The sequence below is a fragment of the Plectropomus leopardus genome, chromosome 2 (assembly GCF_026936395.1).
Source record: "Plectropomus leopardus strain MGB_pleo_1.0 chromosome 2, ASM2693639v1, whole genome shotgun sequence".
Taxonomy (NCBI): domain Eukaryota; kingdom Metazoa; phylum Chordata; class Actinopteri; order Perciformes; family Serranidae; genus Plectropomus; species Plectropomus leopardus.
Window position 1 is genome coordinate 19,186,929 of NC_142177.1, and position 18,164 is coordinate 19,205,092.

Below are 18,164 nucleotides of genomic sequence, written 5' to 3' on the forward strand. Positions count from 1 at the left end.
CAGACCTGCATGTTCTCACATGGTCTACATGAGCATGAATACAGATCATGAGCGCGGGCTGCTTATCACATGTCCATATTTACAATCTGTATGTATTTGAATATGAATCTGCACATATAAAAACATGTGTGTGTAGGGCTGGGCGATATGGCTAAAAGTGTTACTATAGTAAAAATGTCCATATTGGTTGATGTTGATTACCTACCAAAAAAGTCATATCATTATTTCTTTTAAGTTTAAAGGCTGATTTTTTTTCTTCTGATAGAAAGTTGAAGAATTTATTGTAGTTTCAACCATTATTTATTGTCAGAGAATGACAACATTTGCCAAACGGCATAACATTTCACAAATCTGAGGTAGATTTCAAACAATTATAATCAAAATAATGTCATTAAATTCTGGTCAGCAGCTTGTCAAACGCTTTTGACATAGGGTTTAAAACTTGTGTTTTAGTGACAATGGAAAAAGAATAAATGGACAAATCAAAACTGTGATTAGTGTTTTCTGTTACACCTAAAGTTTATAATTTCTGCCAAAACAAAAACAAAAGATGGACTTTGAAAACATTGTGAAGTAGAAATGAAAGTCTGATGTGGCCAAGGCAGAAATCATGTTTACAGATGAGGAAATGCATGAAATTTTTACTGACTTCGCCTTTAGTCACGTAAAGTCATATCATTATGTGAAATAGCCGGTTAGTCAGCCATGATAACCCGCCAACTAATCATTAACATAAGATTAGTAAACTAGATGTGGTGAATTCTATCATGATGGGATTTTATCCATGTCCAAACAATCACACTATAAATAAATGAATGCACATGTTGAATGCTGTTGTGATGTTATAATGTCACCGTGCGCTTCAGTTGCCGGTGAAAGGTGGCTAGTCAGCCAGTCAGCCTGTCCCCTGGTCTGATCATCTTCTTTTCTGCCGCTCAGTCTTCTTTTTCTGGTTAATGGCTGGTGGTAACTGGTGTTTAAGGTGCACCCTCTATGGGTAAATGGGTGGTTTAGTTATTTGGAAGATTTATGGAATATTTATTCTTTCACTATCAAGGAACATTATATTGAGAAAGTTATCATTATTGCTTTATTGCCCAGCCCATGAGTGTCTCTCACTGGTGTCACGTCTGTGAGATGCAGTGGGATGTCTAATATCGAGCCACCTGTTTGTCCTGCCTGCTGTTTTACTTGTAAGCCGCGGTGTGCATCTGCTCTGCCGCAGCTCTACAGCACTTTCCACAGTAACCTGAGAGACTTGGAGCTTAAAGCACGGTGGACATTCTTTAATAATGAAGGAATACTCTGCTTACAGTACAGTACTTGGCTTACTCATGCTGTCTGGGCTGCGCTGCAGTTCAAAGGAAGACAAACGCTCATTATTTTTCATCAAGTCTTCTTCAGGTCATGTGCCACCAAAGTACATTAATAATACCAACATTTTCCTGTCGTGTCTATATATGAGGGTGGCGGGGGTTAAAAGGGAGTTCTCAAGAGCTCACACATAGTGAAAGAGGCAGATTGATTGATAGTGGCCATAAGAAAGCAGGTGCTTCTCACTGCTACTACGCTGTAGCCACACATGTTGTAATTATAACTATGCAATTCATTTCAGGCCACAGAGGACAGATTAGCCTGCCAGTGTTTAGCTCAGCTCTGCTGCAAGGCTGACGTCACACCATGCTGCATTAGCCATCGTCACCACTGCAGTGCCATACTGGACACCTCGCTCTCTTTCTTTCTCTCTCTCTTCTTGTTCTTCTCAGGCCCACACCAAACCTTGTTTCATTCACATCTCCCGTCTGTTCAGCAAGTCAGTTTGCTCACCATTTTCCTCGTCAGTTTTCATGTTTCTGCTTCCCCCTCTGTGGGGTATACTGTATCATCTGTCCCCTCTCCTTCTCTCCACCTCTCCAGCTTCTTCCCACCTCCTCTTCCTGTCACTGCTGCCAGTACCCCGTACAGTAGATTTCAAGACCCACTCTCTCTGCTTTCTGTGCCTTTGTCGCTTTATAGATAAAACATCAAAGCACATCCTGCTTAGAGAGAAAAAGGATTTCAGGGACATTCACTTGCTCTCATTTTCTCCCTCTTAAATCCCATCTCTGCTTCTTCATTCATCTTAATCCCCCTTTCCATAGGCTCTTTCGTAGCTTCTCTCAGTCTATTTCACCTACTATGCAGAACATCATTTATATTTTATCATTATTCCCTTTTCCTTCAAAGATCGTATGTGGTCATCTCTTTTACATCCTATTGTTTCTGCTGCATCCCACCCCCACCTCCGAGGCTGTCAAGCATTTTATGCTTGAACTGACGGCACACCTTTATTGATTTCTTAAGACCTGACACTGAAGGTCACAGGGACAGTGAAAGTATCAAAGCTCCAGCAGAAAGAAAACAACTGGGACAGAGAAAAACAAGAAGGGCAGCCACACAAAGTAAGAACTGCATAGAGAAGAAGGAGCATTAAGTATTTCTGCCTCTTGAGCCTTCTGCTGTCATTTGTTTGTGAAGTTGTAGGGCTTCATCTCCTTGCCTAATTGCAGGGCTTTGGATAGCAGCAGCCAGAGGAGTTGGGTTACACAGGCAGAGCTATATCTGCCTTTCTGTCATCACCAATCAGGATGAGGGCTATATGGGTAACTATCATTGGCAGTTAATACCTCAGGCTTACAGAGGCATCCCGGACATGTCCCAGTGGTCCCTTTGCCTCTGTGAAGCATCCCGCCCCGCAGAGTCCCAAACATGTACCTGTCACGCGCCTTATTCAGGTCTCTCAGCCTTGTTATTGACATAATGAAAACCTATCTAATCCCAGCAGGCCTCTGCTTGTGCTTGCACACACACACACACACACACACACACACACACACACACCATCTTGTATTACTGTATTAGTGAGGAGCTTACAGGAACTATATTTGTGCCCTAAGACCTCACTCTTTCCTTTGATTTTATCTGATGCTGACATGTACATGTATATCTGGACTTGGAGGGTAACAATGATATCTCAAGGAATTTTTTCCATATTGGACTTCTCTGCACCTTCTGATTTATGCTAGGGCTGGGCAATATAGAATTTTTTTTTTTTTTTAAATGGCGCTATTTTTCACCAAGCACCTGAAAATCAATATTGCAATGATATTGTAGGGTTGACTGCTTTCAGAAAATATTTACACAAGAGTTTTGATAAATAATCACCACTAATGTGGATGTAATGACTAAGAGGGGAGTGTACATAATATAACAGCTAGAATGGTCTGGTCATTTTAGAAAATTACATCACTTTACTGTAGCCTTTACATCAGGAAATGACCACACTTGTCTTACATATAAGAAAATATCTAGTCTCACATTTCGATATCAATATAATATTGTCCAGTGCCGATCCTGACAGTCCGGTGCAGTCCTTTGTATAGCAACACAGAGAGGATGTGGAGGTTAGGGTGGTGTATAACGTGTAGTGTGACTTAAATGCAGGAGAACAGAGTTGACAGAGTTTTTATTAACTATAACCACATTTGTTTTAGTTGTCTAATCCCAACTATATCTTAACCACAGTTTATTTGCCTGAACAAAAGTCCTCCTCTCCTTCACCATGTTATAGTTGCAATGTGCAGATATTGTAGAAAGCTTTGTCAAATTTAGTGTATTCATTTTTAATGAATGATCACTGTTAGTGCTGAGCTCTGGCTAATATGTTTCCTGCAACTGCTTCACAATAAAAGCCACCCTGTGTATTGCCTGCTGAATGCTTTTAATGTGAAGCAGCAGCAGTAAGAAATATTTAGTTGCTCTTCAGGGCACTTTAATATAGCTCTGATTCAGCTCCATTCAAATGAGTAGTACACAGTAAGGCTGTTAACAAAGACACTAAATTAGAAACAGTAACACTGAATTACATCCATGCATTGTTTTCTGTGAATACATTGTGCAGTGTGAATCCAGCGAGGGAATGCGGCACTAACAATCATGTAATTACAAACTGCATACAAGTTTAATGGCTTTTTACTAAAAAAAAATGCCAACCATAAATAGTAAATTTCATGAAAATCTTAAGGATTATAACTTTGACATGCAACTTGTCTCCTATTACCTTAACCTTGTCATGATAAACTGAAACCCAAAGTCTACACCCGTACTGAGGGCTTACTGAAATGTCCACTCCTCTTCATATTTCCCATTTCCTGAGTTTAAACTGATCCTCTTAAGTGCAATCACACAAGGACAAGCAGGCAAACACATACTCATGAACGCAAACTCTCTTTGATTTGCTCCATTTTTTTATCTCAGTAGCTGACTGTCAACTGTCACTGGTTGCCCACAGCCCTCCAGCCCATTTCAGATAATCCCACCACTCAATAATCATCATCAGCTCAGCAGGCCAGTTCAGTGATTACACCAGTAGTGAAGGAAGATGAGAATATTCTGGAGGCTAATCTTCCATGACAGCGTCATCAGCACATCAGACCCCCAAACCCCATCAGCTCAGCAGCCATTTACTGCTCTAAAAACGCAGGGGGGCAAAATATATTTCAGAATTTGTGAGGAACTATTGGATTATCCTTTGGGAAGAACAACGTTTGTTTTTTCTCGGTTTAATAAATATTTCAATAAAAGGAACACCACTGAGCACCCTTGGTTACTAACACTCACTCAGTCTCTCAGTTATGAAACAGTGGAATCTCCACATGGCGCTGTGGGTTCACTTCACTGACCTCACTGAGTCTTTCTGAAGCTCATGGTGTCAACAAGAAAAAGGTCATAAAGATAACTAACATGGTGAACAAAATGAAATGGAAATGGAAATATGAATACACTTGTGACAAATTAAATCCATGATTTCAAGTAAACCACGCATGTCCAATGTCCGGCCCCGGGGCCAATCATGGCTGGCAGTACAATTTTGAGCGACCCCCAATTTGTTTTTTAAAATTTACAAATTGCATACAAGTTTAATGGCTTGTGACCCACCACACAATTGATTAATCAAGCAAGATCACTTTGCTTTTTTCTCTGTTCACCTCACAATGAGAAGATTATCATACAGTTTGTAGATATGCACCAAGTAGGAACAGGTGGAGCTAATGTGTTTTCATAAACAGAAGATAAAAAGGCAAACTAATGGACCTAGCAGCAGGCATTTCCTGCTAGATAGCAGGCATGGACACTGCGGGGGTCGTGGAAACTTGAATACTTTTTACTTAACCTTTTGAAACCTAAGCAAATTTGATTTGATTTCCTTCAAAAACATGAGAAGAAGGAAATAAGCAACTTAATGGGAAAAGGCCCAAAAATCTGCAAGTAATTTGTAAAAGGTGAAGAGAAGAAAACTACCTAAAAATAAGCAAAACAAAACCTATCAAACAAACAAAAAAGTGAAAAATGAGAAAATTACCTCAAGAAAGTGCTAAGAAATAAAATAAATATAAAGTTTTTCTGTAACACGATTATAAATATGCAATGATAAGAATTATAAATATAGTTTTCTGGACATTTTTCATGTTTTGGGTAACCAATTTCCTCAGGTTCCAGAGGTTTAAATACTTGTGAAAGGCACATAAATGCAAACCAACAAAACTGAGATTGATCCAGGTTATAGGTTGTCCCATGTGATGCGAGAGGCAGCTGGGCCCCCTGGTATTTTCACATTATCTAATCTGGCCCCTGTTCAAAGAAGTCTGGACTCTCCTAATGTAAACCTCTGATGGGTCTTGTTCTTCCACCAGAGCCAGGCAGAGGCCCACTACAAGGGGAACCGCCATGCTCGGAGGGTGAAGGGGATCGAGACATCCAAAACAGCTCGTCTCCAAGATGGCGACAAGCAGCACCCTCCCCCTACTGGTTCACCCTCCCCATCAGGCCCCTCGCCATCTAGCCCTGAGCCTGATCCTAATAAGCACGGTGAGCATCACCTGTGACATATGATGTTACACATGCATACACACACACACACACACACACACACACACACACACACACACACACACAAAATCTGTCACAAAAATGGCACAGATGTGCAACACATCTGTTATGTGACACTAACCAGAGTGTTGGTGTCCTGTGTCTACTACAAAATGCAGTGTTTACATGTATCAGTACCAGAACTCGCAGTGCAAACTGCAAATCTGATCAACAGAAATGGTGACAGGAGTTTGCAGATATTTAGAGCCAGCCGAACGAACAATACATTTAAATTATAATTATTTAAATGTTAAATTTCACTTTCAATGCGCCTGACGTTCTGCTGCAATGTCTCTGCCACAAGTGTCCTATAAATAATCGAATGGTATATATATATATATATATATATATATATATATATATATATATTTTAGTGGCGTTCCTAATTAACAGTCCAGATCCAGAAAATTTAGTTGTGGCAGTGGGTGATTTAGTTGTGGCACGCTGCCACAGATATATGAATGTGTAAACCCTGGGCTGGCTGCAGTATAGGTCATAAACCCAGCCCCCTCCATGTAAGCATGGAGGGGACATGGGCCAAACTAAAAATTCAAAGTACACATCAAACAAATGTTTGCCAAAAATGGTTTCTGTCATTTTAGGTGATTCTTGATGTTTGTTTAAGTGCTCATTTATTAAATAAGTTTGGTTTTAATAAGCTATCAGATGCTATAAAAAAGGGGGGTTTGATGTCATGATTGACTTCATCAATTGCATTGTTGTGATTACGAATGTATAGGCGGGAGCAGACTAGCACTGGGCTCACACTGGATACGGATGATTTTCTATGGAGCACTGGCCACTTGCTTTTAGTGCCCATGCTGAGCAGTCAGACTGTTCACATGGGATGCGCCGTGGCCCTGAGCTCTGCGGCAGGCTCACGATCTGCAGTGATAGTTTCAGTGTCTGGTCTACTTTTGCTGCGAGCGAATCTGACAGAAAAACATACTAAAAATGCTATATTAGATATGATATTTATGATTTCATCATGAAAAATGATAAAATATGCATCCAGAGCGTTCACAATGCTTGTCAGTTGTGTCTTCACACAGAGGAAGGGGTGAGCAAGCACACAGAGATACACACACACACTCAGACAAACACAGAGAAAGATACACAATCAAGCAGAGACAGAGAGACCGGGACAGAGTTCTCTGTGTGATTAGAAAGGAGCAGAAGGAGAATCGCTGCTGACAGGCATAGAGAAATGCTCTCATGCTGTGAACGGCCAAGCCATTGCTGACAGGCGCCTGCATGGCAATTAACATATCGGGACACTTCTGCATCCAGTGTGAATCCAGCGTAAGCCTTTAAATGAGGCAACCATCACAATATTTATATTTGGGCTTCAGTTTTGCAAAGTGAGAGGAGGCGGAGACACATTGTCTGTCGTTATAGTCAATTGAAAAACACAACAGAGATGTAAAAAGTAAAAGAGAGTAAAAAGAGATGTGTGTATTGGACTTCAGAGTGGCAGAAAGCTATTTTCACACTGTCATATCATGATCATCAGAGTTGAAGGATTAATAATATGTTGACTATCCACAAACTGTTCACTGACCTGAAAACTTTGTGCTGTTTACAGATGACACCCAATCCTGTTCCAACTCTAACAAGTCACCTTTGACCCCCAGCCGCCTTCCAACACCCACACTGAGCTCTGCAGACGCAGAATGTCCCCTCTTGCCTTCTGTCAGCACACCTATGCCACCCTCTCCCTCCCCCTCGGTGGCTCTCAGTACCCCCCCTGCAGATCCAGCAGCCGCTGGTCTTCCTGACACCCCGTCACCAGCACCCAGCCCTTCTTCAGGAGAGTCAGAGGAAGAGAAAGCCAAGAAGCTTCTCTACTGTTCCCTGTGCAAAGTAGCTGTTAATTCCCTGTCACAACTGGAGGCACATAACAAAGGTAAATCCAACACGGCTTTGCTGCAGTGCACATATTCATAAGTACATCACGCCACAGAATATGCACAATCTTGAGAGAAATAAACCTCCACAAACAACAGCATTATGTATTATGCACTCTTAGAAGCAACTTCAGAAAGCCTGAAGCACAGCTCTTTAAAGCCATTCTGCACTTGTTCTGCATTTTAAGTCTCAGAAGCTAAAGCTGGGGCATTAGTGCCACTTAGTGGTAAGAACAGCAGGTTAAAAACTTAAAAACCTCAACTCTGACCACCAACAGTAAATATTGACGCTCTCCATTTATAGAATTACAAGAACGCAGGAACACCCTCCCATCTCAACCTGATATTTTATAACATCAGCCACACTTTACACTAAGCACATTATCCATATTATGATTTAAATATTCACATATTAGTACTAATTGTCTATTGCTGTATTTGTACACTTACATACTCAGCATACTATACATACTTTATATTAAATATTCAAATATTTATATACTGTGTTAATTGTTCACTCTTACTGTATTTATATTTTTATATATTTGTGCTGGTACTTATTTCTACAGGCAATAATTCTCTACGCTGACATCAGAACGACTGTAGTGAACCACAATGTCCCCCGGGGGCTCAATAAAGTATTTTTGATTCTGATTTACAAATTTGTTCTCTTATTTGTTTGTGGAAACTGTCTCACAACAAGGTCCGCTCAGATTTCTGTCAGATCACATGATCTTCATGCAGTTTGCCTAGCTGTCATCGAACTGCAGATGTTTGAATTTCCAATGGTTTTAACACTTTAAGGACTCTTTGTCCATGTTGAATTAAAAACTGAGGTTCAAAGGCCGTTCTTGATCTCAAAAATTGCCGTTGAAAACATCATTGCACCATAAGGTCAATTTAGTATTCCATAGACACACTACACTGGAACATGGCCTCAATCACCATCATACTTGTCTTTTTATTGTCTCCAGGTACCAAACACAAAACCATTCTGGAGGCTCGGAGTGGACTGGGACCCATTAAAGCGTACCCACGTCTGGGTCCTAAACCCAGCCCTGAGCAGGGAGGGGAGCTGTCTTCTGACCCCAACACTCAGGAACGCACCTTCCACTGTGAGATCTGCAATGTCAGAGTCAACTCAGAGCTGCAGCTTAAACAGGTGAGAAAATTTGCACAAAGCCCCGAAAACCCTGAGTGACCCTAGCTTTAAAGTGATCTCAATATCCAATAAGGCAGTACCCGACTCTGAATAATACCAATCAAATCAGATTTGGCTGTTCAATATGAATATTTTACGATTCAGGGTGTTTGAATGTTTGAACGGGTTCAGTGGGTTGTTCAGAGTAACAGCTGCATTCATGTAATATAGTAAACAAGCTCACGGCAGAACGGCAGTGCGCAACATTATCAAACAAAAGCCAGAGAGAGTATCGTATTAAGTTGCTTTAAGCTCTAAATTCACCACTTCTAAGCAAAAGAGAGAAAATAATGTTATCTTAGAGCCTTATGGTGCAGAGTCTCTCTTTCTCTGTGTTGCTGCCTGTGTCTACAGAGTTGTGTGAAAGTCAACGGTGCTCCCTCCACTCAAAAATACAAAATGTCCCCAGAAGTACACCGCACAGCATACTGACTAGCAAAACACAAAACCAAACAACTGCTCGACTTAAAACAATCTCATTCAGCTGAGGAGTATCCTGATATTTTGAATCTCTGGCTTTCAGGGGGCAGTCCTAATATCCAATAACTGCTCTTTCTCATTTTATGCTTCAGCATATATCCAGCCGGAGGCATCGGGATGGAGTTGCAGGAAAACCCAACCCTCTTCTCAGTCGGCACAAGAAACGCACAGACTTTATGGTAGAAACTTACTTTGTCTTTCTCACAATCTGCATATTCAATATTTTTTTAATTCTCCACCATAAGATTTAAAGCAAAATTCTTGCATGCATCAATAACTTCTTCTATTGCTCCTTGACTTTCTCAAAGGAACTTCCAAAAACTCTGGGGGCCGGACTTTTACCAAATCCTCTGGCTGTTGCTGCAGCAATGGCAGCCGCAGCCTCCTCCAATCAACTGGCGCTACGTCCTCCTTGTCCAACCTCCCACCCTCATCCTCATCACCACCTCCTACAGGGAACACCCCTCAGCCTGCTAAGGCCCGCCCCAGGTCCCATCCGCACCACGCATGGGCCAATTCTTTTCACTCCTTACTGAGGGTGAGAGAATGAGGATGTATCAGGAAGAAGCACACTGTGAAGTGGAGGTCTGCAACCATGTGCCATCAAGAGCCAGTTGGTGTGGCTCCAGCTGCTGTTTCATTAAAATAAAAACAGTGAACATAAATATGACTCTTCATGGTGCATAGTGATGTTGCAGACCACTGCTGTTATGTTAACAGGGAGAACCAGAGATAACTGACACATCTCAGACACTTCAGAGACTGTATGTTTCCCTCCTCCCCGGTTTCCCCTCATCACTCGACTATCTGGCAATCACCAAGTACACTCTGCAGATAGTTTGAAGAGGATCTTAAAAACAAGTTTCAATCAAGCATGGACGCCTTTGAGCATCTTCCAATCTGCAACCGACTGATTATCTTCATCTAACTTATGATCCACTGTATCTGACTCAAAACCCTACCTCTCTTACGTCTTTAATGTTCATCTTTGCAAGGATTCATTACATATCTAAAGCATCAATGTTATCAAAGATACACCCACTGGGTTAGATATGGTAGTTGCCTCTGATGTTAGCTAGAATCATAATGTAGCTGTCACAGTATAGTGGATTATACCACTGTAAAGTTCTGTTTTGTGGCCTGTGAAGAGAAAAAGGTACAATTTCTTTACCATTTCTGCTGTTACTGGCAAACATTTCTCTGTACTGTATGTCTACATTTTCAAGTTCTACAAGTTCTTTATTTACCTATGTGACAGAAACAGGAAATCAAAGAGGAATAGCAAAAGATATTACGCAATGTCTTAAGTCTGCACTGATGTGTACATCAACTACATTAACAGTTTGACAAAGACTGACTTGATTTGAGGAAGTAATCTCAACTGGTACACTATGCAGCTATTAGTGTTCATTCTAATAGTCTATGTAAAATGCAGTAAGGTTGGAGAGTAAGAAAGAACAAGAGGTAACCGTCTCCAGTTAAATAGTCCCCCTGGTGATTCCCCTTATTCCCCCTGAATGACCTCTGACAACAACCATGTGCATAATGTCCCACAAAGCACATAAGTAAAAGTATGTGGTGAAAAGTCTCCATTTAAATAGCTCAAATACATTTAAGATGATGATCTATCATTTTTTTCATCTGCACCTCACTGTGCAACAAAGAAAAGGTTTCAGTGTCTTAATAGTTTCAACACTGTGAGCACAGCAGGACAATGGTTTATTTATGACTTTAGTAGCAGGTCTTTGCATTATGTGCACAATTAATTATACAGACATTCATCACAATCTCGTACAAGGAGTGCAGAAAACAGTGGAATGAAAGACACCAGCAACATGTCACAGAAGGAAAAGGACCACTTACACAGATGAGTAGATGTATGCAAAAAAAACAACATAACATTTTTGGTAGTATTATAGGCTTGTAGTGGGATAAAAATGTTTAGTTTGTCTGCTCTGCCTTGTGTGCTCCGACCCCACATGAACCCCAACTATCCCTGTGAAACTGTCATGATGGCTTGTACAACATTAGAGGCAAGCTTTAGGAAACGGAAACTGTAGCAATACTTTAAGCACTCCTGCTAACTTTTCTTGTTAACTGCAATAAAAAGACAACGTCTACATAATGTATGAATTGTTATTTAGGAGAAGTGTATTGAAAAATAACTGTAAATGTGGATTGTTTAAAAAAATGAGAAAAGATACATGTTGGGGCTTCCTTATTGTTAAATTAAAACAAAATTATATATAAAATCATTAAACTGAGTTTATGGTTGTAAGCACTGTCGACTGATTTTTTTTTCTTTTTTTCAAATGTAATGAAATATGATAATAACAATAAATTAGGAATCCTTGACTCCCTCAAGGCTGTCTTCAGATATTGCATTAATGAGAATGAGACTGCAAGGTAACAGTGACCTTGACCTTTGAACAGCAAATTATAATCAGCCCATCACTGAGTCCAAGGGAATCTTTGTGTCAAATTTGAAGAAATCCCCTCAAGGTGTTCCTGAGATATTGCTTCACAAGAATGAGATGGATTCCAAGGTCAGTGTGACCTTGACTTTTCACCACCAAAATGTAATCAGTTTATCCTTGAATGCACTCATATGTCTGTGCCAAATTTGAAGGAATTCCCTCAAGGTGTTATTGAGATATAACATTCACAAGAATGAGACAGACAATGTCTCAGTGACCTTCACCTTTGACCTCTGACCTCTGACCACCAAAAACTAATCAATTTATCCATGACTCCAAGTAAAAGTTTGTGTCCAATATGAAAAAAAAATCCTTCTTGGTTTTCTTGACATATTGCACTCACAAGGAGTGAGTCACAGGGACCTTGACCTTTGACCACCAAAATCTAATCAATTCATCATTGAGTCCAAGTGGATGTTTGAGCTACAGTTAAAGAAATTCTCTCAAGGCATTCTTGAGATATCATATGCGCAAGAATGGGCCGGGCAGGCAGATGGACGGACAACCCAAAAACATAATGCCTCCCGCCTCGGTTATCGCCGGGGTGGCGATATCCGAGGAGAATGGGATGGAAAAATAACAGGATCCAAACACTTCAATTGTGAGATCTGTACTGTGGGAGTCACCTCATAGAGACATCATGAATTAAGTTCCGGCCGAACTCAATATCTATCTTTGTCCTTTCTCTTACTTTAAAACTGTGAGTAGGTTTTACAGAGATCTTATATGCATCCACATTTACCACTTTCCATGTATGATACAACTATCTGCCAACCATGCAATGGACTCTGGAGATTGTTTATCTCAAATCTCATCTCAAGCATCCTCCACTCTGCAACATATGACTGTATCTGACTCAAAAACCTACATCTGTATTTATGTTGTGACTGTTAATTTCTGCCATGGATCATTACTTCTGCAAGGCATCAATGTCAACAAAATGCCTATAGGTTATAGCACATATAGCTGCATTTAGCAACACTTTAGCTCTCTTCCTGTGGAAGAAAATTAGTCAGTGCACTGGTCTATATTTACCCCTGTGCACAGAAACAGGAAGTGAATGTGCAATAGACGAATGGTAAAATTGTATCTGAAAGCATTTGTCATGTTCTTATCGCAGACTCAGCACTGAAGTTACAGTAGAGAATTAAGCTCCACCGAAACACCATATCAATATCAATGTTTGCTCTCACTGTCTAAGGAAAATACAATATTTGTAAAAATAAATAAATAAATAAATAATAACCAGAGAAACATCATGAGCAAAAAAACAAAACAATGTGCTTTGGTCTGTTCAGTGTAACTTTGGTTAATGTGCACTTAGACTGGCACCACTCACATCATCCATTCCCTGGATGATTATCTAGATTATTTCCCAAATGATCACTGACAGTAAATATGGGCCAAGCACAAAACAAGACTGTGTCTCTGTAGTAAACTGTCTACATGAAAATTATTTATATGTAATTAATTTACATAAAATAGTAAGCCTTCTGCTCACTTAATGAAACAGTTTCAACAGCACAGCATAGAAATGTACTGCATTATAAAGAGTATAACTGCAGCAGATAGTTGCATTACATGCACATCTTTGCTGTATGAACCACATCAAGCTTGCGGCCCCAAACAATCAGCGTGGAAATACTCTTATAATATTGGCCTGTATTAATACAGTTAACCACAATCACCAGCCTGTTTCACTTTCATAAATGTGTCACAATCGTGAGGTAGTTTTCATTATATTTTTAAAATATTCTAATATTTATCACCTCAAATTATTTTCCTTGCACACATACTTCAATGTTGTGATATGGTGAGTACACAACACATATCAGAGCAATAATCTAAATAGTTGATCAAGCAGATACCTGTTCTGTTTGGACAGTCCCTAGAGATTAGTGACTTTCATCATTCAGTATAGTGACATTACTAAAATATATGGATTTCACTTATACAGTGTTTTTTTCACAATTGATTATGAAAAGAAATTCTTCTGAAATGCACAAGATCTCTCTTCTCTAATTTAGACATGAAGTGGAAAACCCAACCATACCTCACACTGTTTCACTTGTGTAAGAAAGTACTTAAGCAACACCGAGGATGCACATAAACTGTAACACCAGCAGGAAGCCAGACTTTTAATGCACCAGATCATTGCAGAGAATGACACAGCAACACATCCACAATTAGAAAGACTGGCAGCGGTCTTCAGCTTTAAGGTGGGATATTCATGAGTGCTTTGTATTAAAATAGTGTTTGCCTTGAAGATTTCAGTTGGTTTTTTTTGTTATACTGTATCTTATTATTGTTAGACTCAGGCATTTTTTTTATATAAAATGATTTATTAATTTAGAGACGTAATCCATACGCAGAATTCAGATCAGTGATGTAAACATAATCGAGATGGAAAGGAAAAAGTTTAAATGAATATGAAATAAAATTTACAGATTTTTACTGTTGAAGAAAGGGAAACTTTTTTGAGATCATACTGTCCACAGAGCAGGTTTCTATTTTTTTCATTCCTTGTGTGTACTGATTTATTATGGCTAATGTTGAGGAAATATTTGTGCTTGCTGGACAATGTATTTCAGTTTACTAGAGCCATAAAAGTTTACTGGCGGTTCATTTTTTTAGTAATTTGTTAACTGAACAGTACATTTGGGAATGGGATATTGTTTTGTTTTGAGTTTTTTTTTTTTTCTTTTCTTTTTCCACATGCCTTGTACATGCAAGACCGGAATATGTTTGAAAAATAATTGTGTCTTGTAATTCTATGTGTGATGGGCCAAATGTTTTGACATGCCACAAGAATAAAAAATAAATAGAAATAAATCAATGAGTTAACGTACACAACATTTGTATATGAAATTACATTTGATTATCCTAAAACTGCAGTAAAGCCCTAAAGATGTTTTAAAACTGTGCTCACAAAATGTAATGAAACAAAACAATGAATAATCATATAGACGACTGCAAAAAAATACCTCTGTCAGACAGAAGTTTTTAAAAGGAAGTGGTAAGATATTTTGACCACCTGTAACTTCCCTTTTAACTTGTGTTAATATTAACAGCGGTGGGGTGTCATCCTCCACTGTTAATATTAACAGGTGGGAAGTATTGGGTTGCTGTTTGAGTTTAACTTTCCATTAGCACAATAACAAAGACGCTAATGTTCTGATTCCTGTTTGTCGACAGAATGCCAATGAACCACACAAACCAAACGGAGGATGACGTCTTCTCCTGCTACAGTCCTTCAGTCGTAGGCTACCGGTACTTTGCTGTGGTGTGGGGATGTGCTGTGACTATTACTGGTACGGTGGGGAACCTGATGACCATTCTAGCCTTCACCATAGACCCTCGTCTGAGGACTCGCTTCAATGTGCTCATCGTCAATCTGGCTGTCGCTGATCTCCTGTACTGCACCATACTGCAGCCCATATCAGTCGACTCTTATCTACACCTCCACTGGCGCAGCGGTCAGCTCTGGTGCAGCATCTTCGGCCTGCTCCTCTTCCTCTCCAACTCTGTCTCCATCATCACACTTTGTCTGGTAGCAGTGAGCAGATATCTCCTGGTAGCAAAAAGGGCTGTGTTTGAACGTGTCTTCTCTAACCGGGGTCTGATTTTACTCCTGATCTCAGCGTGGGCACTGGGCCTGGCCAGCTTTGGACCACTCTGGCCCGTTTACACATTTGTGCCACAGGTGTGCACATGCAGCTTCCATCGCACCAGGGGTCGGCCCTACAGCACCATCCTGCTGTTTTTCTACTTTTTTGTCGGCCTTGGATGTGTTGGTGCATTCTACTTCCTCATTTACAGACGTGTTCGGATCGCCTCACAAGCTCTGCTTCGCTACAGGTTCAGCCGCCGGTCCTCCAGAAAGAAACCAACTTCTTCAGCACAAGGGACTGATGACAGTGGTGTTGAGAGTGGCATGGCAAAGACATGCAGCTGCGAGGTGAGCAGCCAGGTAGATCCAACCCAGAGTACGGATGAAATCACCAGCGAAAAGTCCTCCAAATCTGCCCAGGACACTGCCATAGCCTTAAATTCATCAGCAACCAAGTCTGATATCGTCCCAACATCACCTTCGTCCACACCTGCTCGCACCACTGCAGCCTCCTCCTCCCGCTCAGCAACATCAGGGGATGATGACGAATTCAGGCGTGTGACCCGCATGTGTTTTACTGTTTTTCTGTGTTTTGTGTTCTGTTTTGTCCCCTTCCTGTTGCTCAACATAGCTGACAAACATAACCGCGCCCCACAGGTGCTTCACATGTTCTGCGCAAACCTCACCTGGCTCAACAGCTGTATCAATCCTGTGCTATATGCAGTAATGAACCGACAGTTTCGCCAGGCCTACCACGTGCTGCTCACCAGGGCAGCTGCACCATTCACCTACCTCTGGACCTGCCAGTCAACTCAGAGATCCTAAACTCCTAGAGCTACACCTGCCTAATGTTTCCCCTGATATTAACTCATTTAGATATTATATATTATTCTTTCAGTGTACATTCTGCCACTATCAAGTTTCAAGTCTCTTTTCTGTGTTACATTTATGTTGCATTGCCAACATTTCAGACTGCTCCATTTTCTTTACAATCTATTTTACTGTTTGCTTAACTTTATGTATGTACAAGATTGCATTATGTGTTATGTATGCAATAAATTCTATTTTGAATTAGCTAGTACGTCATAACCACTTGTAGTTTTCTGTGGGTGTGTTACATAATATGAGAAACCAACAGTGTTACAAAATCAGCACAGGACATTACTGTCAAACACAGCACACCTTATTACAGCAATTCAGGAAATTACACGTGACTGCGTCTCCACTCCGTACTGCCTCCCAAATAAGCAGCAAATGCTGATAGCACATGACTAATAGTTTAAAGCATTCATGTGGGTGGAATGTGCTTGTATTTGTACTTTACTGGAACTAAAACTTTTAGTTTTAAAGAAAAAAAGGACACCTAAAACAACATGTGAAGCCCAGTTAGCATGGACTGAAAGAGCTTTGATTGGTCACCACGTCAAAGTTTTGATAAGACAAGCCTTTAATGTATTTATACTTCTACTTATTTAGCAGTTAGCCCTTTGAAACCTGGGTCGACAGCACTTCTCTTGTGCTTTCACAAGTGTTTGAGCTACATGGTGAGATTTCTTTGAAAAACATGCGGAAAAAGGCAATGAGCAACTTGGCAAGAAATGTCCCGTACATTTTAAGAAATTAGTAGATTATTTAGAGGTAGGGAAAATTTCCAAGAATCTAAATTTAAAATTGTCACAACTAGACATTCACAATTATTTCAAGGAAATATAATATTCAAAGTTTTCTTGAGGTCAATTATTCATTTGCTTTCCCCGTTTTAATATTCTTTGTTTTGCTCTAATTTTACAGATTATGTTGGTATAGTTATTACTAATTTCCAGCTATTTGGGAGGGTCATTTCATCTTTCGTTGCTGATCAGTAAAAAGTGATACTTTTGTGGTACTTACATGTCAGAAGATCACCAAGGTCTACACCACATGTAAGCCACACCGCCAGCACAGAGCCTCGGTTGAAAATAAAATGTGAAGTTAGCTACTGACTGTCAGTCCTTTGACAAACGTGTAAATCATGTGAAACTGATATTAATACAATTAATTCAGTAGGGGTGTAAAACATTAAAACACCGACAAATATAATTAATGTTAACCGAGCTAACAGTTGAACAGCTAACAACTAACAGCAGCTGTTGGTTAACGTCAACGTTAGTTTAACACGGTAGCAAGTTAGCCTACTTAACAACATACAGCCAAATCACCGTGACAAACTGGTAAAGTTGTTTCTAGCAGCCTGTCAAAAACACGTTTTAAGCACCTACGTACCTTTTAGATGTTTTTCTGTCTTCGCTAACTCCCGATATAATTACAGTTGTTTGCTAATGTTTGTTGTCCCTGTTTTGTGTGGTTGTTAGCTAGCCACTTCATGCTAGGCGGAAGGCTCGCCGCTCACTGCACGAGCCGCTGGTTGATGAGGGTGAATAAAAACTTAATAATCATGTCCAAAATAAAACACACAAGACTACTCTAAAAGTTAAAGGAGAAGCTAAAATCTCAAGAGTCGCATCATTTGGTTATATTTCTAA

At 40.1% G+C, this 18,164-nt stretch overlaps 3 protein-coding genes across 5 annotated transcripts in view; 2 read left to right on the forward strand and 1 right to left on the reverse strand.

Moving 5' to 3' along the window:
- Nucleotides 1–11,919, forward strand: part of LOC121961444 (zinc finger protein 385A-like) — a 41,672-nt gene extending 29,753 nt beyond the window's left edge. For both annotated transcript variants that reach the window (XM_042511437.2, XM_042511444.2), the window contains exons 4-8: nucleotides 5,733–5,907; nucleotides 7,553–7,873; nucleotides 8,849–9,036; nucleotides 9,648–9,734; nucleotides 9,864–11,919. In XM_042511437.2, the coding sequence (XP_042367371.2) occupies nucleotides 5,733–5,907; nucleotides 7,553–7,873; nucleotides 8,849–9,036; nucleotides 9,648–9,734; nucleotides 9,864–10,091 (999 nt within the window). In that variant the 3' untranslated portion in view covers nucleotides 10,092–11,919. The remainder of the gene's footprint in view (nucleotides 1–5,732; nucleotides 5,908–7,552; nucleotides 7,874–8,848; nucleotides 9,037–9,647; nucleotides 9,735–9,863) is intronic.
- Nucleotides 1–18,013, reverse strand: part of tsfm (Ts translation elongation factor, mitochondrial) — a 78,010-nt gene extending 59,997 nt beyond the window's left edge. Inside the window, exons 1-2 of one of the 2 annotated variants that reach the window (XM_088087345.1) lie at nucleotides 17,905–18,013; nucleotides 17,533–17,589 (exon numbers count right to left, since the gene is read on the reverse strand). Coding sequence is in view for 1 of the 2 variants with exons in the window: in XM_088087339.1 (XP_087943465.1) it covers nucleotides 17,533–17,534 (2 nt within the window). In the remaining variant the exon portion in view is untranslated. Of the gene's footprint in view, nucleotides 1–17,532; nucleotides 17,590–17,904 lie in introns of those variants that run through there. The other variant, XM_088087339.1, reaches the window with a different exon arrangement.
- Nucleotides 13,932–16,716, forward strand: gpr84 (G protein-coupled receptor 84). Its single transcript, XM_042511455.2, has 2 exons — nucleotides 13,932–14,251; nucleotides 15,228–16,716. The coding sequence occupies exon 2, from the start codon at nucleotides 15,229–15,231 to the stop codon at nucleotides 16,465–16,467; it is 1,239 nt and encodes a 412-aa protein (XP_042367389.2). The 5' UTR covers nucleotides 13,932–14,251; nucleotide 15,228; the 3' UTR covers nucleotides 16,468–16,716.
- Nucleotides 18,014–18,164: the final 151 nt, after the last annotated feature.

What these genes read in the sequence shown, in the direction of transcription:
- gpr84 (XM_042511455.2), top strand. Translation starts at nt 15,229, where the DNA reads ATGCCAATGAACCACACAAACCAAACGGAGGATGACGTCTTCTCCTGC.